Source organism: Orcinus orca, chromosome 14 (assembly GCF_937001465.1).
Source record: "Orcinus orca chromosome 14, mOrcOrc1.1, whole genome shotgun sequence".
NCBI lineage: Eukaryota > Metazoa > Chordata > Mammalia > Artiodactyla > Delphinidae > Orcinus > Orcinus orca.
In genome coordinates, this window is record NC_064572.1 from 60,031,757 (window position 1) to 60,059,689 (window position 27,933).

A 27,933-nucleotide genomic window follows, 5' to 3' on the forward strand; every position below is an offset into this window, starting at 1 on the left:
TTTGATCAGCAGTTTGGAGTGATAAGGGATTATTTGGTAATATAAATTTCTTGCAACTTGGTGTACTAGAAAGATCACTTGTTTTTTTCGTCTGTAAAGTGAGCGTTGTCCTGAATGCCTTTTAGGCCCCATTTCAACTCTGCGTCTGTTAAAAATGCAACTGTCTATTTAAATGTGTGACAAATACACCAATTATATCTGTTCAAACATTGAGAAATACAGTAGCAACCCTTTATTAAATAATAAGTTCTTATAAACCTTAGGTCTTTGCAGCATTTTCTAAAGGAAAATGATGCCTTTTATTTAAAGCAGATCCATTTTGTTAAGTTTTTGTTATGAATTGTATGAATGTGACAGTGCTTTTGCAAAAATTAGATTGAGCAGTTACTTTTTCTGATTAATTTTAAAGTATGTTATTCATAGTTTCTGTTCTGATTGTGTGCAGGCTAGTTCTGCTTTGAATGTTAGAGCACAGAGAGTTCTGGGGATCATTGGATATACTCAATGAAAATCAATCTTTTAACAATACAGATGCCTGGGTCAGTTTATAAGAGTGAGGCTTGAACATGTTATATATTTTCAAATTGTAACAGGTTTTTTTGTTTTGTTTGCATTTTTAAAGTTTGTTTATTCAACAGATCTCTTTCTAATTGTGTCAAAAGACATAAAATTTACAGACTTAAAGGTTTTTAAGTGTATGGTTTAGTAGTGTTAAGTATATTCACATTGTTGTGACCATAGTGGGTTTATTAACCCACTGATTAAACACTGTTGGTCCCATCCTAATCTTTCATTTTTAAAATGAAAAATAAGGAACTTGGGGTCTTTAAGGGACTTGCCCGCCCTCCTCACATAATGAGTTGCCCTTAATACTCATGATTCCAAACCATTATACTTATCTTTATACTTATACCACTTTGGCACTCTTGACTCAACTTAGAATGAGGGATTTAATCTAATATTTTTCTTTTAGATTCACTTTTAACTAATTAAATCTTAGCTATTAATTAAATCAACTAATTTTATTCTTGAATAAACTTACATTGCTTTTTAGGAAGAGAATTAAATCTGTATTTAATTATGAAATTCCCACTAAAGAAATTACATTTGAGGCATTTAAAACTTCATTGTTAAATAGAAATCAGTATTATTGACTCAGTACTGGAAGAGGTGAATAGGTAGGGCATAGAGAGAAGAGTAGAGAATATCCCAAGTTTAAGAGATAGAATTTGATGGGCCTGGCTTAAAATCCCAGCCCTTCTACTTTCTTAGTACATGGTCTTGGACAAGTTATTGAACCTTTCTGAGCCTTAGTTTTCTTATGTGTGAAAGGGGTTTATGCGACCCACCTCATAGATTTGCTGTGAGGCTTAAATGAGATTCTGTATGTAAAATACTTAGCACTATGCCAGGCTTTGCAAGTGCTCAATAAATGAAAACTAGGAGTGAAAGCACCTGGCAGGAGTTAATTTAGTATGAGAGGTAAGGAGAGTGAGAAAATCCCATTGAAAGTTGTGGAGGAAGCTGTTTATATTGATTAGAACTTGGAAAGTGAGGCAGATGAGTTTATATTAGACTGGGATATTGGGCAGCCAATCTTGTTTTAACTGTAAAATGAGAGATGGAGAAATGTTGGAACTATAATTGAAACCTGGAATGCTGCTTTTCTGATTTCTTGGTCCTGTTTGAGAGGAATATTATCAAAATTATCAGTCATTCTTTATTTCTTTTCAAAGATTAAGTGGAATAAAAGTTGTTTGGAAAGTAGAAGAATTTATAGAATTTATTTTCCTTTCCACCGTATAGAGTTTTTTGTATTTTCAAGGTTGAAATTTTACATGCTCCGAATCTGTAGATTTTTCTTTTTATGTGGTGGTAGTTTGTATAACACAATGTAAGATCTAGGTGGGGATGTGTGTGTGCTTATGTGTTTGATCATCAAACCTTTAGTTTTCCAGTGAAAGAATCTGGGGACTCTACTGCCTGTTTAATGAGATTCTAATTACGCTCTTACCAAATGGGAGTTCTGTGCATTTCAAACAGATAAATCAGATCATAGCTAGCACAGTTTAGAGGTGTTCATTTCAGCGTCTATTAAAATGACTTGAGACATTTTTCCCAGGAAAACCTAGTAGTATAATTTTAGCTAGATAGAGATGGACTAAGAAGAAAATAACGAGGGTAGCAGACTCTCGTGAGAGGCCAGGAATTGGTGAGTCTGTGTAGACCAGCTCTGCAAACTTAATCAGCCAGTTATATCTTACTAGTAAGTTATAAGATCAGTTCAGGGGGTTCTAACCAACATTTTAAAAAGAAATTAAAAAGAAAAAAGAATCAGAGTACATAGCATATAATACGGATAAATATTTTGTTGAATCTTATGTGTTGTCATACACATACAAACTAGGATGTGATGTGTGTACTGAGTTACTTTGTAAGAAGTATTTCTTGTTTTTGGTTGCAGTCAGAAATTCTAATGGCTTCTGAAAGCCATTATGTAAACCATACCTTTTCATACTTGTTTTTTTGGTGCCAGCAACCTCCTGTGTGCTTACAGTTCGGAGCCTACACTCTTACTGTCTGACCTTCAAAATTCCCTTCCTTTCCCTGCCTCCTTGATTTGAATTCATTTTCTTTGAAAGCTTTTTCTTTTCCCTTCTGATTATGTGTCAAAATGTTACCTCTGCCCTTTTCAGTTCCCTTGAAAAGTGTCTTGGGAAAATTATTTTCACTACATAGTAATTTATTTGGTTAGTTTATTCATCACTTACTTATGCCTGAGATGTACTAAGCCCCAGTTTTTAGGCAGTGAAGCTACCACGTTAAAAAGGCCAAAGTCCTGGACCTATAGAAAGGTTTACAATCCAATGGAGGGGGTAGCCACGTCAGCTGTTACCGTGCAGCATAAGCGCTATTTATAAAAGATAGACGCAAACCATGAGAGTATAGTGAGAAAGAAAGAACACGGCCCACAGGGAGAAGGTGCTAAAAGAGGATGGACTGTGAGCAGTGGGAAATTGACTGAAATTTTATGCAGAAAAAGTGACGAGATCATATTTGGGCTCTAGGAAGATGGCAGTTCTGGGTAATGTGCAGCAAACTGTAAAATGAGGAGGAGAAATAGTGACAGGGAGCTTAGAATATAGTGTTCTCCAAGGGAAGTCGAATCAGTATAGGTGAACTGGATAGTATATTGGAAGCAAGAGAAGTGGTGAAACTAAGGATAAGGATTGAGGTAGAGTAAGTACCTAAGTTGAGTATTTGTGCCTGTGTGTGTACGTATGCATATACATTTGCTTATATTTTGTCTTCCACTATTCCCAAATAAACCTCAAATATACAGATGATTCTGCTTAGTGTTCCCCTCACTCCAGTACATCTCCAACAGTAGCCTTGAGTGTTTCCAGAGAGAGGTGGGATAAGGGATGGTTATAAAAGGACCGTTAATTCCAAGAGCACCCCAGAGAGAATGGTAGACATAAAAATAGTTTTCTTACTGTACTTTAAATTCTAAAGTATATATACCTCCTCTAACGTTCATGAGGTGAACACGTGAGAAATAACGTTAAATCTTGTATAAATTACCTTAGGAATCATTTTAAATTTTAAGTCCTTTTACATTTTACAAAGTGGTCTAGGTCCTTTAAATAATTAGTTAATACAATACTTAGGAGTGCTGTCATTGTGTCAATTTTAAGTGATTTATTATATGACAAGAAAAGTAGAATTTGCCACTTTTAAGGATTATGGCACAGATTTGTATGGTTTCAAGAGTGGAGATTTAGAACCTCAAGAGAACGTGAGAAAAGGTATAGAAGATCCCATAAAAATCACAAAAGACTCAGGACACTATTAGATAACTGCTTATTTGGATATTTATGTAATCTGCTAGTTTCCCCTCTTCTTTTCACCCAAAAAGAAACTAGGAATATATGTCAAAAAGCATACCACTTTATTTCTTGAGAAGGAAAAACATTTGTGTTGCAGAGATCTGTCATGTGAACTCTTAAATGTTCTTTTGGTTTCTGTTTGTTTGTGTCAGCTCCCCATGCCTCCTTTAGGTCTCCATCTGCATACACAGTGCCCTGCAAAGTGGTAGTGTGGGTTTTTGAGGTTATCATCATTATCGTCATTATTATTACTACAAAAGAAATATATTCCTCATGTAGTGGAAATCTTGTGTGGACTGACTCCTGTCAGTTGCACTCCAGGGAAACTGTGCACAGTCCTTGGCCACTGCTGGGCCTTGACAAATGTTTCTTTCCCTTTACCCCCTTGAAGAGAGCATCATGATATGGTACATTTTCTCTCACTTGGGGAAATGAGCGCCTCTATATCCTGCCTAAACAGTGGTATTTTTTTAGTCTATCATCGTCCTGGTCATTTAAAGGGAATTGAAGAGCATTTTCCCCCAAAGAACAACATAGATTTTAAACCCCTACTTGACAGATACAAAAACAAAAAAGGAAATAGACTAGACTCACTGACTTGTCATGAGCTCTCATGTATCCTGACCTAAAATGTCAGCTGTGCCTTTAAGATCAGATGGCTCTTTAATCTGGTTTCAGTAATTCAGTGAGTCTAGGTCTAAGGACAGACACTTTTGCAGTTTCAAATCAACCATGAGCAGAGGTCTGTCCTCTTTGTCTGAAATTACTGTAGTATTTTCTAAAGTCTATTGCAAAGTGTTTTCTAAGAATTCTTAGTTATAATACTCATTAGATAAATAATTTAGATTTGTGTTCTCATCAAATCAGTATTTAGTTATATCATTTAGGGATATTTCTTCCCCCACTTCCAGGAACTGTCATCTTTAAACTTTACACCATCCAGTCCAAAATCCCCTTTCACTGCCTCTGAACCCTCCCTCCTTTTGTTTACATTAATTAACACCAAATGTAATGTAATATGGTCGTGCATGCATAGTCTTACCTGGGATGATAAAAGCAAAAATCAGTTTGATAGAGGGAAAAAAATTTTTTCAGAAGTAAATAGTTTGACAGAAGTGTCTGTTTTGTGAGCCTATTACATTCCTAGAGAGGAGATGGAAACATTGGACTGTTGTGTTTAATGACCCCTTGCTCTGACTTCTGACTCACCAAGTAACTTTCTGATTATATTTCAGCTTCCCAGGTACCTTTGCTATAGGGTGAAAATGCATTAAAGAGTGAACATAAGGATCTCCTTGATAATTATATTTTTTATTGTAATTTAATAAATTTGACAATCTAGCTAAACTTAGGAGAAACAGAAGATACAAAATACAAGCCTTAAACTGCTTCTATCATATTTAGATCTACTCTAAATAATAGCCTTTTATTAAACCATGAGGTACAGAAAAGCTAGCAAATTATGGCTTCATGTCCAGTAAGCACCCTCTGAAGCACTTCTCCTTTCCCCCAGTTTACAGTATTAATTCATAATTTTTTGAACCTTTGTTCTGCCCTGTTTTTACTGAACTTAGTTAAGAACACAGTAAACTTAGAAAGCTATCACAAAGGGATTGCATGTCTTTTGGGTTTTTTTTTTGCGGTACACGGGCCTCTCACTGCTGTGGCCTCTCCCGTTGCGGAGCACAGGCTCCGGACGCGCAGGCTCAGCGGCCATGGCTCACGGGCCCAGCCGCTCCGCGGCATGTGGGATCCTCCTGGACCAGGGCACGAATCCGTGTCCCCTGCATCACCAGGTGGACTCTCAACCACTGCGCCACCAGGGAAGCCCATGTCTTTTGTTTTAAAGAAGTAGTTCTCAACTATTCTTCCACTCCACACCTAAGCAAGATGCCATGTTGCCATCAGCAAGAGTGGCTCACTGAGGACTCTTACAGGGTGAAGAGTTACAGGTACATCTTGGGTTTGGAACCCACCCCCATCTCACCATCACCCACAATTCTGATCTCTCCTTAACCCCAACTTTGAAATCTTTTTCTGTCTAAATCCATCTAAATTCTATCTAAATCCAAATTTAGATAATTAGCATTTCAGCCACCTGGAAATCAGGTGTTAAGCTGTCTGATTTTAAGAGGCCACTTTTATTCTGTGATCTTAAGAACTTTATTTCTCACTTTTCTATGTTACATTTGCCTACCCTTTTACTGTTTCTCCTAGTTCAGTTCTAGGGAAAGAAAACTTGATTGTTCAGTACTTTACACATACAACTCTACATGGCCTTTTAGACAGTGAAGAAAAACCTCCATACCCCATGCTTGTCTTCTCCACTACACACAGGCTCACAGTTTTGTCACAGCCCTTAGAGTATTCCTGTATCCAGGTATGAAAGATACAGAGATGTGAAATAGCCGAGGGTAGATGCATTTCCCAGTGAAGAGTGAGGACTTGTCAGCAGACTTATCCAGACCCTTGAACATACTTACATTTTCTGTGCTTAAAGGACCAGAAGTAAGGAATTAGGGAACATGATTTCAGATTATTATCTGGTAAAAATTACAACTCTTACTGCCTTTAAGCAGGGCAAACAATGCGTTTTTATGTTTTCCTGTATTTAAAGAGAATCAAGCTAAATTAATTTATAACTCTTAACTATTTGGTCCACTCTGTCTAAAGTATTGTCTCAAGCTTTCTCTCCCCTTCTGTTTTCCTGGGATTATCTTTCCCTCCTTCTAAGATTAGCTCTCATCCAAACATCATTCACTCTCTCTGTTGATCTTTTTCAGTCAAAAAGAATATATTTTGGTCATCAATGATGTTGCATTGATGATTGGTAGTTACAGAGCAGATACTGAGAGACTACCTGAATCCATCCGTCCCACATTCTAGACTCTTAAAAAATTGTCATTTCAGCTCTCTACCAAATCTCTTTTCTATTTGATCTCTTACCCTAAGAGAACATAGGCATTGACCATCCACCATTTATATTAACCACAGGAATGTTTTCCTTTGGAGATTTAAGTATTTCGGCGGTATTGACAAAGTAGGCGAGTTCAGCTACGTCTAACCTCTGATCTAGAAAAACATCATTGAGTAAATCATTAAAGATAGGGTTGTGAAACAACACATCATTCTTAAACTGTGCCTTTCAAAGTTTTTTATGAATATTATCTTATCCTTTTACCACACCCTTAAGAATTAGGCATTGAATTGGGGATAGAAAGACAAATCGGTCAAGGTCACATAGGCCACTTTTCACCAAGGAGAGAAACAGAACTAATCCAGGTAGTTTCCTTCTTCTGTAGCCCTTCCTCCCATTTACCAGTCCCTAAGCTTTTACTGCTCTTCAGTGGTGGTGGTGAAGTATTTCTGACTGATAAACAATTGACTTTAACTATTAGAGAGTGTCCTGTTACTGAGCGGAAGAAACGTGAACTCAAACAAGTGATTTCAAAATCTGTGATGAATTACCGTTCTTGTAAAAATCTAATATAGTCAAATGTGATGCCAACTATAATCACTGAACTAAAAATAAAACAGTGCTTCTCAGGTCGAGTTGACCTAAGTGTGATCTGTAGGAGTGAGTAGTCTGTAGGACAGAAGCTCACCCCTCTTTGGTTTCCCTACTTACTGTCTGAGAGTAAATCAGGACAAATGTTGTATTTAGGCTCTATTAAAGGCCTAAGGCTATGGGAAGAATTGAATAACTAGAAGCCAAAGAAAGACCAGCTGTTTAAAACTCAGGCAAAGCTGGCTAGCACCCATTTTCTTAAAACATGAAAAAAGAGTAATAGAATGAAACTTTAAAAAGGTTGATGTTAATTTTTGAAATTAAGTAGTTGAATGATACGAAATTAAAATTCATCTAAACATAGGTCTTACTGAAAAAACTTCCAGAGAAAATCAAATAAGGTAGGAAGCTGGGTAATTTAGAAGCACAGTCAAAAGTAATTTTATTACTATAGTTGTAAAGTTAGCTATTATAACAGGGCCCATTTAATGATACTTGGACAAAGGTTAGTATTAATGTGAAGGTTCTCATATTCAAGTGAAGCTACTAGTGGGCTCATACCTGTGTGTCCAGTTGCCTACCAGATATCTCAGATTCAGCATCTTATAAAAATTTCAACTCAATGTGTACAGAACTCTTCAGATACATATACCCCAACAATCACCAGCTGCCAGCTTCGTTGCCTGTGTTCCTATCTCAGTAAATGGTGCTACCTAGGAAGAAAATCCAAGAAGCAAACTCAGGAAGCATCATTGATGCTCCCTTTTCCTCCCCCTCTTTTTTGCTAAGAGGAAACAGAAAAACATGAAATGTGGCCCCTACCTACACTCAAGTAGCTTACATCTACTTGGAAAGCTAAGACAAACACAAGACAAATTAAGTCAGTAAAAGATACAAATTATAGGGTAAATATACAAAACCCCTGATCATTGCCAAAGAATTTTACAAACCACTATAGCTTAGGATTTCAGGAAATGATATAGTCACTCCAGGTTGATAGCTTTGAGGTGGCCAAGGATGTAACTGATCAAGAGCACCCTACTGCTTGCTCTGGTGACCTGTGGTTCACCAGTACATTGTCCCTGATCCTTTTTACCAGGAAAATACACACAAAATGACCCTTTGTTGATTTCTCTTTCTCTCAAGCAAGGTTGCCATTTTCAGTTTTAATCTTTTCATCTCCTGAGCTTCCCCAAACCACTGCTATAAATGCGTTTTAAGGTTGGTGTAGTCTGTGTCCACCTCTGTGATGCTGTTTTTCAGCCTCCAAATGCTGTACTGCATTGTTCCAGGTTAGAGTTCAGTGGTACTAACAGTGTTTCTTCAGTATGCCTTAGTTGTGAAGACACCACTTCCCCTTGCCATGATGCTGTGAAATAGATAATACCTACTGGTGGTTGGTTGACTGTTTTGTCCTTGGGGACTAGCCATATTGTCCCAATCATTGCTTCAGAGCTGATGGCATGGCCCTTTGGAAGACCTTACATTAGTTTGGGGGTGACTAAAATATTCAATCACTATTAAATTATTGAAACATGTGGGACAGCAGCAAATCCAAGTTTCATCACCATAAAGGAAGTTAGGTATCATCCAAGGATTAATCATTATTCAGTTTTTTACTCTCTGTGAGCATCGCTTTAGAAGAAAGTGCTTCCTCAGTTTTTCTTCAGAGCTCTCTGTACTTTTATTGGGCACACACCTTGATTTCATGAATCTCAAGACATGTTGTTAACTTCAGACCCCAAAGCCTGCTTCCAGAGCACAGCTATGGCTTCACAGCCATGAAGCAGTGTCCGGACATTTTCACATGAGTGCACTTCTTGAATTGGGGAGAACCATTTATTTCTCTCTTTAGTCTTTTCTACAATAAGATGCCATGACATTTCTTAATCCTTCTCATAGATCTTTGTCAACCTTTTTTCTCTTTTCTTGTATTGCTAAAATATACATAGAGTGTATTTGATGCATTGAAAAGGCAGTAATATCTCACTTATTTGTAGCCACCTATCTCAGAAATATCAGGAACACATTCAAGAACCAAAAACAGACATAAAGGGCTCTGAGCAGTTGAAGTTGTTGTCAGAAGATCCATGTGGTTTACTCATAAAACTCTTCCCCAAGCCTTCATTCAGAGCTTGTTTACTTTCACTTAAAGTACCAGTCTAGCACTTGAGATTTGGCTTCTCAGCTAGTGAGCAAAAGCACTCAGCTAAAGGTAAAAGTGGGACTCCTAAACACAGCTGCTATTTGGAGGCCAGTAAGAAGAAAGATTTTTAATAAAATGCAGACAGATTTTTAATAAAACGCAGACTGCCACTGTGACTTCTTTGTGTTTAGGCAGTAGATTTACTTAATTGAGTAGCCCCCAAAACTATCAATATATTTCAGTCCAGTATAATAAAAATAATAGCCAAGCTTCAATAATAGTGTACATGGTAATGACTCTGAGTCATTAAGAAAGAATAAATTGTGTTCAGAGGAGGATATAATTTTTTTTAAACTTCCATCAAAAATACTTAAATTTTTAAATGTTTGGTACTTGAAGGGTAAACTTTCATTATCTAGAAAATCCTCTTTGGGGGATTTTAAAAAGTATTAATATACACTCCTGGTCTCTGAGTTATTCTTATTGAAGCATGTTTAATGGGATTGGCTGACAGTAATGGTAACCAGTATTTGTGTAAACTTTGTAGGTTTTCTTTTGTAGCAATCCTAAGTGGTAGATGGGACAGGTGCTCCACTAAGACCCAAAATGGTTCAGTGTTTTGGCCAAGGTCACACAACTAGTGAAGGGTAGACTACTCTCTACTGTCTCCCAGTACTATATCCTGTGACACATATTATGTTGTTAGTAACACGTGATGGACATGGACACAAGGGACCTCCTGGAAGGGGTCCCTTCAGCAGGGACCTCCTGACTTCCCCGTAAGCTACAAAGTCTGCAACTGTAGGAGGAGTTTGTTAAGTTCCCATGTGTATCTCATTGACTCCGAGAGTTGGAAATGACTTTGCAGTCACTCACCCAAGAGTGTCACTGGTGTCTCCCCCGCTCTAAAGGAAGGGAGGAACTTCTTCCTGTTGACCTTCCAGATATTTCCTTTCTAAAACTTTTTACCGAAGGACAGTATACAGACAGAAAAATATACGTATCATAAGTATCCTGTTCAATGAGGTTTTTTTCCAGTTGCTCTTGGTCTTTCCGTCTCTGTTGGATTTTGGCCCCATAGCCAGCATGTGCATGTGCAGCGTACCCGCGCATCTGTTATAATGCTTCTATAATCATCTTTTTTCTTGGTTTATTCAGTGATCAGTGATCAGTGAGGTGTAGGCATTTTCTAAGACATTTCTAGTTTTTCTAATCTGTAGTCTAGACCTTTTCAGATACCCATGGCATCACTAAAGAAAACTGCTCTCTTGCTAGTTGTGAAAATAAAGACACAGTGTAACCTTTTTTCTTGCAAAACAGTTTAAATAACAGATTGGATTAATAGTTTCTTGGTGTTATTTTGTTTTGTATTTAGACATGTTTCAGCGTTATTCACCACTTGGTCTTAAAAATCTGCATGAGTCAGGAACAGAGAAAGTAAAATTGAGCGCCTGCTCTTTTGTGCTTTATGTAATCTAATATCTCACAGCAATCCTTTGAAATATTGCTACTCAGTTCCAGCTTACAGATAAGGAAACCAAGGTTCAGAGAGGTTAAGTAATTTGCCTGAGATCCTATAGCTAGTAAATGTCAGAGCTACAAGAAGAATACAGGTTTTTCATATTCCACAATCTGTGCTCTTTCCACTAAAACCACACGGCTTCAGAGGCCAGAAGAGGGTAGGGAGGTAGGAGGCCGATGTAGGCTGTCTAGGGTACACCTTCCTATAGAGGCACTTCATGACTGGGAGATAAAGTCAAAGATTGAAGAAAAAATAATTAGCTGGAAGATATTATCAAACAACATCTGTTCAGCACACATTTATTAAGCTGCCCTTGGTACTTTGCTGTGTTGCATAAAGAGTCAGATAATAGTCTTCTAAGGAATTAGGCGGGAGAGAGAGAGAGAGAGAGATTGAGAAGTTGTATAAAGCTCCAGAAAACTGGGACACACCAACTGCATGGGCTTAGTAAAAATCCCGACGTCCAGAAATACAAATCAGCTCTTGAAAACACTTGGCTATCTAGGCAGAAATTGCCCTTAGCCTGTCCTCAATCTAGTATCATCCTTTTTCTGCCTTCCCCACTATCCTGATTAAACTCTAAGAGTTGTCCTAGATAATTTACGGAAATGGTTGAAAAGTGTTCTTGAACGTAGAATTGGCTTCCTGTGCATTACTGTGAAATGTTTATTGAAGGTCTAGGAGAAGGTAGTAGGTGGGGCTTGAGAAGCGACAATACTACTATCTTGCATTGACAGGGCCTTATGGTTTGCAATGTAATTTCACATCTATATCCTCATTTAGAGGCTAGGAGTTAGGAATTGCTTGTCATTCATCTTTCAGTGTATCCGAAATGTGAAATTATTGATCTCTATTCCTCCATGCCCCAAAGGGTTAGGAGGATTCCTGCATCACTGTTTGCAGAATTATAGAGTCCAGCCAATTGGTCAAGCTGAGAAACCATTTAAAACTGTAATTTCTCTAAGTATTGCTAAACCAAGACTTGTAATACAGTGTGTCTGAATTTTTTTCAGTGTTGTGGATCTATGAGCCAGTGGTTATTTAACAGGAATACTCGGGCCTAAAACGAAAGTGTATGTTGACCAACTGAAGTTAATAATGTGGCCAAAATTTTAATTTTTGAAGAAAAATTTCTTTTCAATGATATTTCTTCTCTATAAGATAAAAATTATTTGTGAATAATCACTTTAAAAGTATGAAAGTTGGGCTTCCCTGGTGGCACAGTGGTTCAGAGTCCGCCTGCTGATGCAGGGGACACGGGTTCGTGCCCCAGTCTGGGAAGATCCCACATGCCGCGGAGCGGCTGCGCCCGTGAGCCATGGCCACTGAGCCTGCGCGTCCGGAGCCTGTGCTCCACAACGAGAGAGGCCACAGGGGTGAGAGGCCCACGTACCGCAAAAAAAAAAAAAGGATGAAAGTTGTCAGTAAAAATTGAGAATATAACAGGGCTGGCCTTATATTTTAATGAAGTAAATGCTCCTCATTTATTGAATAAAAAGCATGTGGGCCCTTAGAACCAGCTTTGGCCAGAGTGTCAATTCTCTGTACAACATGAGTAACATTGATGAATTTCATAATGTAAAAATGGTTCTTTGGAAAATAACCATACTAATTTCTTCTTTCTTTTTGTCTGTCTAGTGAGAACTCAGCAGAGGCAATAGCAGTAGATTCTAACAATCAGTCGAAGTCCCCACTGGAGAAGTTTATGGTCAAACTGTGCACTCATCATCAGAAGCAGTTCATTCGTGTTCTGAACGATCTGTACACTGAATCTCAGCCAGGCACCGAGAACCTGCGACCTTCGGATTCTGGAACAATGGATGCCTCCACCTGCAATGCTGGCTGTGCCCAGCTCGGCACCAAACATAAGGAAAAGGATGCTATGTGTCTCAACATGAAGTCTTCTACTTCTGTAGAGTTGTTCGTAGACTCATCAGGCTCTCACAGCCCTCAACACTTGACAGAACAGGCCCTAAAGGAGCCTCCTCCCGACACAAACTCTGTAGATGGAAGAGAGAATACTTTGACTGTTGTCCAAAAAGATTCCTCTGAACTTCCAACCACTAAACCGAATTCAATGGATAGTTCCACTCTGGGATACCTCACTACATCTAATTCTTCCTCAGTAAACTTCCACCACATCTCTAAGAGCTTGGAGGGGCAAACCACTGGACAGGAGCAAGACACAGATGTGAAAATATGCAAGGATGGTAAAGACCATGTGCAGAGTTCAGCTTTAGTAGAAAATCTAATTGCAGTAAAAGTGGCGACTGAGAATAGTGAGGAGAGCAACAGCTGTATTGTTTCTCAAAGAAATTCATTCAGAGCTTTATCAGAAGAGGCTTGGGACTCAGGGTTTATGGGGAATTCACCTAGAACTGCTGACAAAGAGAATGCTTTACAGTGTAGCTCAAAAACACCTTTACGCCAGGACTTAGAGGCAAGTGAACAAGATTCAAGGCCAAAGCAAGAGAACCACCTTCACTCGTTAGGAAGAAATAAAATGGGTTACCATTTACAGCCCAGTGATAAGAGCCCGTTTGATCATTCCAAAGACGGTTGGTTAGCCCCCAGCCCCGTGCCGCCTGTACACAAAGTGTCTAATGGACATTCACGAACCAGGATGCTTTCCACCTCCATCAAGACAGCGCGGAAAAGTAAAAGGGCGTCAGGGTTGAGGATAAACGATTATGATAACCAATGTGATGTCGTTTATATCAGCCAGCCGATCACAGAATGCCACTTTGAGAATCAACGATCGGTGTTATCTTCTCGGAAAACAGCCAGGAAGAGCACTCGAGGATACTTTTTCAATGGTGATTGTTGTGAGCTGCCAACTGTTCGCACACTGGCCAGGAATGTACACTCCCAAGAAAAAGCCAGCTGCTCGGCACTGGCCTCAGAGGCCGTGGTGACTCCCAAGCAGACCCTTATCATTTCATCACCTCAGCCTACAGTAGCTGTGCAGCATCCCAGAGAAGACAGCCCTGAAGAACCCAGTAAAGAAATAACCTCCCTCAAGGAAGGAGACAGAGATGCATCGTCTGAAAAGGAATCTCAAGAGCCGGAGGTTTTCCCTGTGACAAATAACGCAAACCCAAGCAGCTCCTCTAGATCAAAGGAGACAGCAGCCTCCAGCCCAGTGTGGCCTCTCCCTGCTCACCTTCCTGAAGAGGATCTTCCAGAAGGCAGCTCCGCGGTCTCAGCTCCCACAGGAAGTGGGATATCTTCCCCTGAACGAGACCAGCCGCCAGTTGAACTGCTAGATACAAAGGAGATGAGTGTACCCCAAGACTGTCCCTTGCTTCCCTCCACAGAGAGCCTTTCTGAGGGAGGCAGTGAAGATGTTGTTCCTAGGCCTTGTTCCCCTCCTGAAACAGTAAGTAGAGAGGAAAGTCCTCTGTGCTCAGAAAATCAAAGTCCCCCAGTGGGCTTGGAGCCTCCCACGAGTCTGGGAAAGGCTGAGGAAGACCAAAGCATCGGTACTGAGGCTGAGACCGAAGACACTCAGGAGTTAGATACTGACCCACTCTTGAAGGAAAGCAGCACTTTGACTAATGAAAACCCCAGTGAAATTGAGGAAGGTGAGGCACCAGGTGGTACAGGAAAATTCGAGGGAGAGGATGGTGATGTAAAACATCCTACAGAAAAAGAAATGTGTGATCAAAACATTGACTCACCTGAAGAGAATCTGGACAAGAAGAAAAAAGGTAAAAAATTCCCCGAGGCCTCTGACAGGTGCCTAAGAAGTCAACTTTCAGATCCTTCCTCTGCCGATAGGTGCCTAAGAAATCAAAGTTCAGATTCTTCCTCTGCTTGTGCTGAGATCAAGGTTTCTAAAAATCCTGGTGCAAAACGTTCTAAAAAAGAAGGGTATCCTGGTGGGGCAGCACCTGAGAGCTTCCTGACTGAAGGTTTCCATACAAAAGCTCTGGAGGACACTGAAAACCCAAATGTCAATGAAAACCCCTCTGGGAAAGATGCTGAGCAGGAGGGCGAAGGAGGTGGGATGATCACCAGGCAGGCTTTTAAAAACATGCTAGCAAAAGAAGTCAAGGGGGAAGAAGAAGGTGTTTTCCCCAGCAGTGACCCCTTAGCCACAGTTGGCCAGCCCCTGCCTGGAGAGAAACTGGAAATCTATGTTCAGTCTAAATTAGGTGAGAACAGTACTCAAGACCCCTCTGAAAGCATTCCTTGTACGTTCCCAGAACAATCAAAAGAGAAGCCAGGACCTATTCCTGCACAAGAGACAGAAGAGGTTGTAAATGATATAGATAGTGCGGACAGCCCGCGTAAAGATGATGACAGTGACGTGCTCTCTAGCACAGTTGGATTGTCAAGTAGTAGAAGTGATGACGCTGCTGGGCCCCCAAAATGGGTCCCAAGGCTTACAAGACTGACCTCCTCAACCTACAACCTAAGACATGCTCATTCTCTGGACTCCTTGGATACTATAAAAGTGACTTCCGAAAAGGAAGCAGCACAAGGAAACACAATGCCAAAGGAAAATGAAGCTTCGGAGAGTGGAGATCCCTTAGACGAGGATGATGTGGACACAGTGGCGGACGACCAGCCAAAGTTTGTAGAATGGTGTGCCGAGGAGGAGAACCAAGAGCTCATCGCCAACTTCAATGCCCAGTACATGAAAGTTCAGAAGGGCTGGATCCAGCTGGAGAAAGAAGCCCAGCCAACACCAAGAGCAAGGAACAAGTCAGATAAGCTGAAGGAAATTTGGAAAAGCAAGAAAAGGTCACGGAAGTGTCGGGGTTCCCTGGAGGTTCAAAAGTTTTCTCCTGTTCAGATGCTGTTTATGACAAACTTTAAATTATCTAACGTTTGCAAGTGGTTCTTAGAGACAACTGAAACCCGGTCTCTGGTAATTGTGAAGAAGCTCAATACTCGTCTTCCAGGAGACATCCCACCTGTCAAGCATCCTCTTCAGAAGTACTCTCCTTCCAGCCTGTACCCCAGTTCACTGCAGGCTGAACGCTTGAAGAAACACTTGAAGAAATTTCCCGGAGCTACTCCTGCTAGGAACAATTGGAAAACACAGAAGCTCTGGGCTAAATTTCGAGAGGATCCTGACCAAGTGGAGCCAGAGGATGACAGTGACGTTAGCCTCAGCCCCAATCCTGAAGACAGCGTAGAGGAGGTCAAGGAAGGTCGAAATAGCCATCCTCCCACAAACTCACCTACCCCTGCCAGTACCCGGATCCTTAGAAAATACTCCAACATTCGAGGAAAGCTCAGAGCCCAGCAGCGTTTGATCAAGAACGAGAAAGCGGAAAGCCCGTTTGGTCCGGCTGTGGAAAGTAAACAGAGTTGTAAGAGTGTCTGCATCAACCCTCTGATGTCCCCCAAGCTTGCCCTGCAAGTAGGTGCAGATGGGTTTCCTGTTAAGCCCAAGAGTACCGATGGAATGAAGGGAAGGAAAGGGAAGCAGACGTCTGAAATCTCACCGAAAGCAGAAGTTCAGAATAAACGCAAGAGGACAGAAGGCGGCAGCACTCAGGACAGGAAGGACAAGGGAGCTGCGATGAAGGCCAGCAAAGAAAAGCACGTTGATGGATCCACCAGAACCCCCGCCGCCAAGAAGCCAGCTGCTAGGGACAGAGTCAGCCAACTGCCCAAAAAGACGACTTTGAAAGAGAAGAAAGGGAAGATCCCTAAAAAGTCACCTGGGAAGAGCTGCCCTCCCTCCAGGAGAGAAAAAGAGAATACAAACAAAAGACCTACCCAGCCCTCCCCCTCGGAGATGGTGACAAAACCTGCAAAGCAAAAAGGGGCAGGTGAGTCCTCTTCAAGGCCACAGAAAGCCACAAATAGGAAGCAGAGCAGTGGAAAGACTCGGGCCAGACCCTCGACGAAAACCCCAGAGAACAGTGCAGCCCAGAGAAAGCGAAAGCTGAAGGCAAAGCTGGACTCTTCCCACAGCAAACGGAGGCGGATGGATACAAAGTGATTGGAAGGGCAGTATTCAAGAGTTAAAACTGTTCTATAGAAGTAACCCTTTATTTTGCATTAACTAAATCTGCTTTTATAAGCTTATCAAGCCTTTCAAATCTGCAGTTAATGGAGAACACCACAATTTAAGATGTCAGAAATTGCGTCTCAGATGGAGAAGGGAACTTGCAGAGTCTTTCTCTGAGGCTGAGTAAGGGAAGTTATATATTATATTCTGGTTGTTCCTTGGGTTTTAAACTTGGAACCAAGCAGTTTTAGTTTTTAAAAGTACAGTGCCTTATTTATCCTTTTTGTTTTTAAATTTACAAAAGCTAAAAAGCTGATCTATGTGATTAAAGGCTTGTATTTTATACTTGATGCACAAGCACTTGTACTGTAGCCGAGAAGACCACCACCATGCACATAAAAGTAGCTTTTCAGCAGCCACCCTGCGGTATCTGTACATGAACAGATGCTCCTCTTTGCAAACCCCAGCAGTGAGCTTCCCTCTGTCTCGTTTGTTTAAATGATATTTGAAAGCTAAACCAAATCATTTTTATGGTATGTGGAGAATGCAGAGGGAATTTATAATTATTATAAAAGATTAATATTTCTGTTACCCCATTTTAAAAATTCATATTCATTGTTGGTCACTCATCTCTGATCTTTTGTCATTTGAAGAAATGTATTCTAAATTATGTGCCCATGGGATAAGAGGTGAGTCACAAGGTGTTAATATTGACTTATGGGCTCTAAAAGTTATTCACATCCCCCAAATTATTTGCATTACTGATTCTTATCATCCTTTTCATTTTTGGCCTTGCAGGATTGCTAGCACACTAATGAGGTTTTCATCCTACTTTGGGGGAAAAAAAAAAAACAAAACTAGGACCTTTTTTCCATCTTGTAGCCGTAATTTGACAATTAGGATAAGAGTGACCGTTCTGATTTTTTCCTTGCCCTGAGTACTTCCATAGTCAAAGAAAGCCAAAATGTTATTTTCAGTAATAGAAAAGTTTAAGATGTGTGTGTGTGTGTTTGGGTGCATTTGCATGTGGTTATAAGCCACAAATGTCTCCCAAGCCCAGTTTTACAGTAAAATTCTTTCTTCTCCATGCAGTGTGATAGGGTGTTCATGAGCTGAGTAATTAGCATATGCCAGATGACTTCAATGTAGCCCAGGGTCTCTGTGAGTATCCCCCAAATCACTATGGCACCAGACTCAGAGGGGTGTAAACAACACAGAACTGTATAAAGGTCAGAGCAGCCTTGCTGTTGGAGAAAGGAGCACCAACATCTCACAGTGTGCCCATACACACCCCTGTACCAGGAGCTAATGTTCAGTTGGTATTCCAATGTGAAATGTACATGGTTAGAGTAGTAGGTGCCCTTTCTGATTGGTTAGCACCATACTAGCAGTTAATACTTGTAGTATTACACTGGCCTCTGTCATGTCAGGCTCTGTTTCATGGCTCAAAAGTGTGAGCTGCAATATTTGTAACTGATGTTGTTTGAGGCCTAAGATGGGTACATTGGCTTTACCTTGGTGCCTATGACATTGCTCCATTATAACATAGTGTGTACTCGACATCTCCATTGGGCCACTCTACCAGTAAGGCTTGGTTGCTAAAGCCTCAGCCAGCTTCTCTAACATGCTCTCTCCCCAGAATAGGCTTGTATGAATAGCTGCTACTCTCTCCTTTTTATTAAAAATGTTTCCATTCATATTGCTTCAGATCTGTTTGGATAAACCCAGATGTACCTTTATTCATGCATTAGTTCATTCAAATCATGATAAAACAGGTTTTCTACCCATTCTGTTAAAGTTTTGCTGTATATAATGAAAACTTCTGATTGGATAGGACTGGAGAAAAGCATTTGATTCATGGGAAATTGAACATTGTGTTGAATTTTATAGATAGTGAAGTTTACTATCTTCCATGAAGCCTTGATTTTTTTTTCGTGGTGTCTCCTCTATCCCATGAGTCTTTTTTTTTCTTTTTAATATCTTTGACTTTGGCCATTCAGGAGCTACCTATATTAATGAAACTGCTGAGTGTGTATGTTGGCAACCTTTCTCAGCATTAAGTTGCACAGAAGCATTAACCTGTTTTAAGTAGGTTCGTTTAATCTATAAAAGTGGTTTTAAAGTTTTTAAAAATCTTTTCATATAGTCGTCACTGGATATTGTTTTTGCGGTGACTTAAACGGTGGAGGTTTGCCCATGTCAGGTGTGCTGATCCCCGTACATACGTTCAAGGTGCCCCCTTAGCTGCATATAGACTACCTTGTAAGGGTGCTTGGATTAGGTTAGGGATGTGAGGCTGTAAGTGGGTGGTACTTTTCCAGTTGCTGATTTATAATTCATTCCATTACTTTTCTAAGTTCTTTTTCATTTTTAAAAGCTTACTTCAAGATAATAGCCTTCTCTCCCATTCTAGGCAGCATTTGAGATAAGGTATCAATGTTTATGTATTTATTTTATACACCTAACAATGCAATGGATCATCTTTAAAATCAACTTACACTTTATAGTAGACCACATTTAAATAGACTGGGATTCTACATAATTAAGACACTTAAAAGTTTAGAATTATTTTTATATTTGTTGAATCTCATTTTTGCTTGTTCAGTTAACTTTACTAATAGAAGAAAGGAAAAAAGCAAACTTGAGGGCCGACTCTGGAAGCCCTTTTACACTTACAACAGATGCTGGCAAACCTGTCTCCCAGACACCTCCAAGCCTTGGTTTCATCTCGAGTCTCCCCTTGTTTTCCCTCTCTTGCAAAGATCTCCTTCCTATAGCCATTGTCACAGTGTGGCTTGCCACTCGATGCAAAGGCAGTCTGTCCCACCTTCTGGATTCCAAATTTGAAAGGAATTCTCCTCCTGGGCCTGTGCTCAGTGAAGTGACGTTGGAGCTGATGTTGATGACCAGAGAACATTGGTATTTCCTCTAAGCTTCTGGAGGAGCTGGAAGATGCCTGGGAAGCAATCACTGAAGCTCTACCATAGCTCCCCAGAGATGAGCCCTCTTCAGGAGACCCATTTCTAGCTCCCATTTTCTATCCCCTGAGGCTCCCTGGGTTTGGGAGGACAGCATGGAGACTGTACCCTCAGTTGGGGTCCAGAGCCTCACCCCTAGCACTTCCTCAGACGTGTAGCAATCTTGCAGCGCAGCAGGAAGGCCACGAACCTTTGTTGTACTCTTGAGGCTTCTTATATACAAATGTTATTAATGTCTGTTAACCTGCAGTTGCTAGTCCCTTGGCTCCCTTAGGTAGGCCAATTCTGTTGTGTCTGTACTTCATTAAAGACTTCTGCACCAGCCTTATTTAAAAAATAATCTTAGGCTGTGGGTTTCGTGCCTCATTGTTCCTGCATAGTATAGATAGGTGTTAGTCATCCTTTCACAAAGGTGGTGCTTTTAATAGGATCCTCTGCGCATCACATACTGTGCAGGTGAATTTCTCACTGTTCAGATAGGTTATCAGTAAAACATCACTTCAAGACGGTCATTTTGAATTGAAGTTTGGACTCTTTTCTCCCTTGTGATGAATTCTGTAGTGATGACTGAAGCTGTCACCATCATTTGTGGGCAGTTTGCCTGTTGATCAATGGACCTAAGAGCCAAGTAGGAAAGGGCAACATGCTATGTGAGGCAAGCTGGAGATGCCGTAGTGTCACCCTCAGTGAGTCTGGGTCTTGTCACTGCCCCTGGGACGTGGCTGGAGTTTCCCAAGGTACTGGCCCAAGTTGCCACACCCACTCCTTTTGGTTTTAGGTCAGCCCATGCAGGGTCTCATTTGGCCGACAGATGATCTTTCACAGGTCTGCGAACTGTGGGCTGGTCATTCTTTGGTAAATAAGAGGTTTTTGGAACACAGCCACTCCCATTTGTTTATGTATTGTCTCTGGCTGCTTTCCAGCAGAGTTGGGCATCTGCAACAGAGACCACATGACCCACAAAAGCCTAAAATATTTACTACCTGGACCTTTAAGAAAAAGTTTGCTGACCCATGCCTGAGAAAACCTTTTTTTCAGGATAAAAAAGCTTCCCTGGTTTATCTTCTCCTTTCTTCTGCCTCTTCGCCTGTCTTCTTCTTTTCTTCTCCTTCCTCCTTATCTTACCTCAATTTTGTTCTTTTTACATGTCTTTATTTTTTCTTGCTACAAAAAAGACACATTATATTGCCACAGCACATCAGATACCATCTCCTGAAACCTGAGCTGCCTTAGCCTCACATCCTGTTAGCATCACCCATCACAGTGGCCACATCGAGGCCACCTTAACCTCTGGAGTCAGAATCCATGAGCAGCTAGGAATGCAGAGTTCTAACATGATGTGGCCTGGGCCTCTCCTTTCATTCAGTTTTTATCATAGACATGACTCTGGCTTCACTCTTGTCTATTACTAAATTAAGCCAAATTTTGTTTCTTTCAAAATTAGTTGAGACAACTTTAGGTGGACGTTCAGTTTTCTGAACCTTACATTTAGATATGGAAAAGCCTTTTCACAGAGAGGAAACAAAGTCCAATCATAAACCCAAGGCATTGTTTATTATGTAATATTTTTGGCCAGCTTCTAGGAAAATAAAAAATATATTGGCACTGGTAATTTTTTCAGTCACCTACTCTTCTTTCAAAATAATTTTATTAAAGGCACGCCGGCAGCTGAAAGATAGAGGCTTGAAGTGCTTTAGAAAGACTGATAGAAAATTGGAGCCTATTAGAACCTGAGTGTGACTGAGAAGTTATGGATGGTTAGATTAAATCCTGTCAACTGCCAAGGTTTTGTCTTCCCCCTCCCCCAAAACTCAAGGATCTGTTTCTCAGTGGCTCTAAAACAGTGACTGTTCCTTTTGTTTTGAAACATAATTATCATTTTGAATTCTTAACTATGAATTTTTATCTTCTTATGGCTCGGTATCCACTGAAATATTGGAAATTTTTCTGAGTATGAAATCATGTCTATGTAAGGCATCAGCAAGGCAATCCTCACATCCTAGCAGTAAATACTCTACCCCAGGCTTGCTCCCAAGTCCTTTTCAGGGAGAAAGAGAAAATAAAAAGATGATTGTATTTAATACGAGCAGAATTATGGGAAGCCTTTTGAGACAACCTTCGATATAGTTCATGCCTTGAAATGTCAGAACAAACTGCTGTATTCTACAGTGGACGGATTGGAAGGCATGAAAGTCTGACCTCCTTCACTTAAAGATACTTTCATGCTCAGGCAGAAGCCCAGAGCTCTCTGATGCTGCTTGCCATGCTATACTGGGGACCCAGGGAACCACCTGAGTCACCTTGCAGGCATCCTTGCTCATGCTTCTGCCCTTGGAATTGAGCCACAGCTGGCCAGTTCTTTGCATTACCTTCCCTTTGTCTGATCGTTTTCCCAGAGCCCTGGTGGTTTATGTTAGTGCTCAGAGGGGCAGGTGTGCGGTTATGCTCGCCAGTGAGCAAAGTGACACAGAGGCCCTCTCGCCTGCCTAGGACCATTCCATTTAACATGAGGTGCCCCGTAGGCAGGCCACATGGAAGTAGATTGCTTATTAAAAAAAGAACCACTTGCCCATGGTTTTATAATATACCAGGATTGGAGGAGTGCATTGTACCTTGTTTTTTAAGGGTTATGTTAAAAAAAAAAAAAAAAGAGTAAAGAGACCCCATGTGGCCCACACAGCCTAAAATATAAGCTATTTACTACCTGACCCTTTAAAGAAGAGGTTTACTGGCCCTTGCAATATGTCATTCAAGATCAGATTGTGTGGCCAGTTAAGCAGAAACTTATTTTTTTATGTAGTGCAGCATTGCAACATCTCTTTCCTTTTAGATTTCACGGTTTCTGCCTGTTTGATGTTAGCACACAGCTGCTGTTCCACATTATTCCTGACTAATGCTTGTGTATTAGAGAAAAAAATATATCTCCCTTTGTGGATTGAGTATTTGTTGAATCGTGGACATTCAATCTGATCTACTAGGATAACTAGTTAAAGCTAAAAGTACAAAGTCTTTTAAACTAAAAGTACTACAGTTGTCTTCATGTTTATGAGTCAGGGTGAACTTGACTCTCAAGGAGAGATATTCCCCTACAGCAGTGCTCAACACAAACGGATTTCCTCATGAACTTAAAGCCTAGAATAGTGCCTCTCCCGGCAGGCAGAGAGCATGTTAGTTTCACCCCCAGAAGCTATACAGTATATTCATGTACAGTATATTTGCAAGTTTATCACTCCCCAAGCTTCGGTCATTACTTGTGAATATAAATGGCTGGTCTTTTTACCTGTCTGAACCTCTAATCCAGATTACCCATCCTCAGCTCTCTTAAAAATACCAGCATGTCAATGGCACCTTGTCAGCCCACCAGCAGCTTTAGACCGAAGTTCAGAGCTCTCTGGCCTGGCCAGTGAAGCCCGCTCCTGGTCAGGCCTAACTCACCTCATTTTGAGGACCCACCTTTGGCACCTTGCCTCTTCCCTCTTCTGCTTATGCCCCAAGCCCCCTTCCAGGAGGCCTCTGGGAAGTCTCCTACCTTTCAAGTGCTTCACTGAACATATATATGTTGTATTAGAAGCATTTCTTTTCATAACTATTTTTCTTCCCATAGTTAGCCATTGGGTCCAAATGTAGTCACCTTACCAACTTTCTCACTCAAATCGTTTTCTGTAATCTACACTTCATGTCGTCTTGTAGCTAAATCTGTAGAATTTGGGAGCTAGTTTGTGTAAGAGATGCTATACAAACAAGATTTTCATAATTTTGTATATTTATACCACAGGTAGGGATTAGTTTTAGAGCCACTATAGCTTAAGGTTATAAGTTTCACCAGTGATTTCTGCATTCTTAATAGTTCTAGAAGACTATGTGACTATGATTTCAAATACATATATATAATACGTATTTATACACACCACTGTGAAATTTATTTCACTGTGTAAATAGTGGTATTTTCCTGTTCAAATGCTTCTATAGAAAGTATTTATTTTAACAAACAAAAAAAATTAATGTCAAAAGGGCTTTCCAAAAAAGTTTTCTTTCTAGAGAACCCATCCTCCCCAGCTACAATGCTCGGCCACTGAACCCCCAAACAACATAGTGAAGGCAGAAGGGTGAGCCTTGAAGCCCTCACTGTATTGGGGCAGATGCAACTGGATTGGGAACCTGAGCACAATCCCCACTGTCACCCCATCCCAGAACAAAGTGGGTCTCCCACAATTTTTGTGGCTGCACCAGGTGTGGCATCGGGGCTTGCCTCTAGCAGCCCACTTTTTGCATACACAGTTGGTACATTCAGCTGTAGATTTCAACATCCTGTGCAGGGAGATGAGCCTTAGTTGTAACCCCAAGGAAATCCAAACCTATACCTGTGGGATATGGAGAAACCACTGGTTGCCTAAAGAAAGCATTAAGATGTATTTTAGTCTTTCTCACCTTCGTGCAAGACACCTGTTCCCACTCTCGTTAACCACGGGAGATAAGCACGTTTCCTCCTGCACCTTGACTGAGTACTGAGCGCCTCAGCTCGCTGCCTCCTCCCTCTCTCAGCATCTGTGCAGATATGGGCCAGCCCACCTATAACTGATGGTACACAGTGAGGTCATCTGCTCTAAGATGTGTGCAGCTTTACTTCTCAGGAGTCCTGGTCTGCAATTCAGCACCTGTAAATGTAACGGAACTAATGCTTTCCCATCAGGTTCCTCTTCCCTGTGCCCCATTCCTGGGCACCCCTGTCTGAGTCACGATTCTCATTCTGCCCGGCTGGCTGGACTGAGAACTGCAGCTCCAGGACTGCGGTGAGCTTGGGACTGGACACACAGGGGTTTGTGTCATCCATTTGAACCATAATTAGCATATTTACTTATGGCCTCCCTTTGTCTTTTCTAAACAAATGAGGAAGACACTTGAACAGTAATGCTGGAGAATGTTTTTTTCAGATGCTATTTGTAAGCAAATCTGATTTTAAGATGAAATGTGAAAGGGTAACTAGGTGCCAGGGAATTTAGCACTGAACTAGACAGTCAGAACTTTTTTAACCTTTGCAGGAGAAATAAACTTTGCTCTCATCTAAATGTTCACGAGAAATAATGTTGTAAATAGTTTTAAAAAAATATTTATTACATGTGCTGTGTACAGATTCATGTTCTGAGTGATGTTGGTTTGCATTGTAGTATTGTAGACGAATATATTTTGAGCAGTGGACTTCCTTTCATAACACAGTTCACACATGGAGAAAGAACAAAAACCAGCAGGTTGAGAGCTGTTTGGGGCATTTGATCTGTAATGTTACATCGAATCCAAGCTTTAATCGTTCCCTCTTCTCATCTGGTTATCTTATATATTGTATATTATATATATATATATAATATATATATATATATAATATATTTTATACACACACACACACACACACACACACACACACACACGTATGATAAACCGGTCAGTGGTCAGCCCCCAGACCTGCAGAGCAGATTTCCAGGTTTTCTTTCTGATGTGTTGCCTGTAAGCAATAAGATTCTAGGTAATAGCATTTATTCCGGGCTCTGCGTTAGCCCTTGTCTCAGAGGATAGGGTGGGGGTAGAACAGCTCTTGCTAAGACCTCTTGCCTTTGCTGGAGAGGTTGCTGTACTTGAATTTTTGCTTCTGTTTGTCTGCACGCTCCTTCACATCATACGACACTAGCGATGGATGAGAAATCTGCCAGCACCAGACACATCAAAAATTGGGCATAGAGACTGAAAAATTATCAATTTTCCATGAATTTGTAGGGTTTACAGAATCTAGCTGAGGCAAAACGCATTTGGCTGTAGCGTAAGTGTAAGAACCTTTCACATTAAAAATGTAAATGGCCAATAAAAAGTCCTTTGACTGTATCTGAGCTACCTTTAAGAGCTAGCCCATTTCCTGTACTCCTCCTCTGTGCCTGAGTTTGAAATATCTGAAGCCCCCTCCGTGTCTGGGGTTAAATCATTTAGGTTCATGCAAAGAGGGCAGTTGCCTCTCCAAGCGTCCCAGCGTGTTCAGCCCAACAGATTTCTAAGCTGTTTAGCAGCCTCTCCTTGTGACCGTCCTGAACTTTATGAAAAATACCCCACACCCAGATAACCATTAATAGAATAATGTAGTTTTTTAGGCTTTTGGAATATGTCTTCTCTTTTGTATTTATGATGGTGTTTGGAATTTTTCACTAGTGTTTTTTTAGATTGAAGTGGGTGCATTAGGATAAAACTTTCCATTGCTGAGCCTGAAGCAAGCAAGGGGAAAGAAGCGGACCTATGTTGTGTCTTGGGGAAGGTGACTACTTCTTGTGGTGGGGGGAGGGCGGGGGTGCGTTATAGATTATGTGGGGTAAAATAGAATTCCGCCCTGAGGCTCCCGAGTCTTACGGCCTTGTAATAAAGAATCCCTTTATTAGCCTCACGTAATCTCAATAGAAGCCTGCTGTTTACCCTCAGGGAACAAGTAGTTTTCAAAATTGAGCTCCTCCCAGGTCATTGGCCAGTGCCTGTGTGCAGGCACTGGTCATCTTTGTGAACTCATGGCATTATTTTCCCATACGTATTATGATATTAAGAAATTCAACCCCAACCTGTATGAAAAGCACAGCCCAGGGTCCTACTTTTAGGCTAGAGTTAATGCCTTTGAGAGGCCAGGGGGTCATAGGAGGCCCATGCAATTTAACTGAAGCTCAGGTGCCGTGTTGGGTTTTTATTGGTTTCAGGCCACAGCCTTCAGAATGAGTTTAGGGCAGGGCTGCTGATCCGGCTGTGGATCCAGGGAGCTCTAAGATGAATCTCTACCGTTCCTGTAAAGGTCTTTCTGGTTCTTCCCAGTGTTGTCATTGCCGAGGTCAATCTCGTAGTTGTTCAGACGTGCTCCTTTTTGCTGTCTTGTGAGTCTTAGCCAGCGATCCAGATGCCCAAGGACAGAGTCTTCAGAGGGCCTAGCTCCTTCCTGGTACCAAGTGTGTGATCCTGACCCGTGTGAAGGCGGTCTTGTCAAAAGTAGTGAAATGAGGATTTCTGCAAACGGTAATCCGGATGGTCAGCATGTATCCCTTGGGCCTGGACTTCCACTATGTTAGTGAGTGTAGGAAAATACTGTGTCTTTTATGGAAGAAAATTCAATGTATGCTGTGAATTTGTTGGTTTGAAACATTGAAAATTTTTCATTAGACAATGTTTACATACCTCACCTGAAGAACCTTTGAGAGTGTATATATGAGATTTAAAATATATTAAGTTGCTTTAAAACAATATGTATAGCTATAAAAGTTGGAGTTATTTTAACTTTGAATATGTACCAAGTCTCTTAAATATTGAAATCTTGTGGACTTTTTGTGCTTCTGTGTTTTACTTTCCTATTAGACCATGTAGGAAACTGTGTTCTTGTTATTGGTAAAGGGGCCCTCACTGAAATCCAAGCTTGGAAGGATTTCCTTTGTTGTTTCAGATTTTCTAGTTTGGTTTTGAGGGTTGGGTTATGGAGCTAGAGGATGTGTGGGTGGGATTTCTCTAACGTTGACATCTATTCCATGAGCTTTTCCTAGGCGCTTATTTTATTGCAGCTTATTAAACTTCTTTGATATTAAAGTGTGTTTGTGTAGTTACTGGAGAGGGTACAGAACGCGTTGAAGCCCAGCATTCAACTTGTAGCCTGCGGCAAAGTTGTTAAGTTGCCAGAAGGAACCGAAAAGCAATACTTCTTACTACTTTTGCCTCGGCCACTGGTGTTGGGACTTAAAGGAACATCGTTTGGTAGATCTGTGGCCATTTTGTGAGTTACGCCTGACTTCAGGGAATAGAAAACACAATGGATGATCCTTGGGAGTTCGCATGGCAGAATTGGGAAGGTGCCGGTGCTTCATCCTGAGGTGCAAGGAGCAACTGGATCCGCGCTTCTGACCTCAGGTATGCCACT

General features: G+C 40.8%; 1 protein-coding gene across 5 annotated transcripts in view; it reads left to right on the plus strand.

Annotated features, from left to right (window-relative positions):
* LCOR (ligand dependent nuclear receptor corepressor) overlaps positions 1–27,605 on the plus strand; it is a 136,211-nt gene extending 108,606 nt beyond the window's left edge. For all 5 annotated transcript variants that reach the window (XM_033425683.2, XM_033425675.2, XM_033425676.2 and 2 more), the window contains one exon: positions 12,705–27,605. In XM_033425683.2, the coding sequence (XP_033281574.1) occupies positions 12,705–17,028 (4,324 nt within the window). In that variant the 3' untranslated portion in view covers positions 17,029–27,605. The remainder of the gene's footprint in view (positions 1–12,704) is intronic.
* The last annotated feature ends 328 nt before the right edge of the window (positions 27,606–27,933 follow it).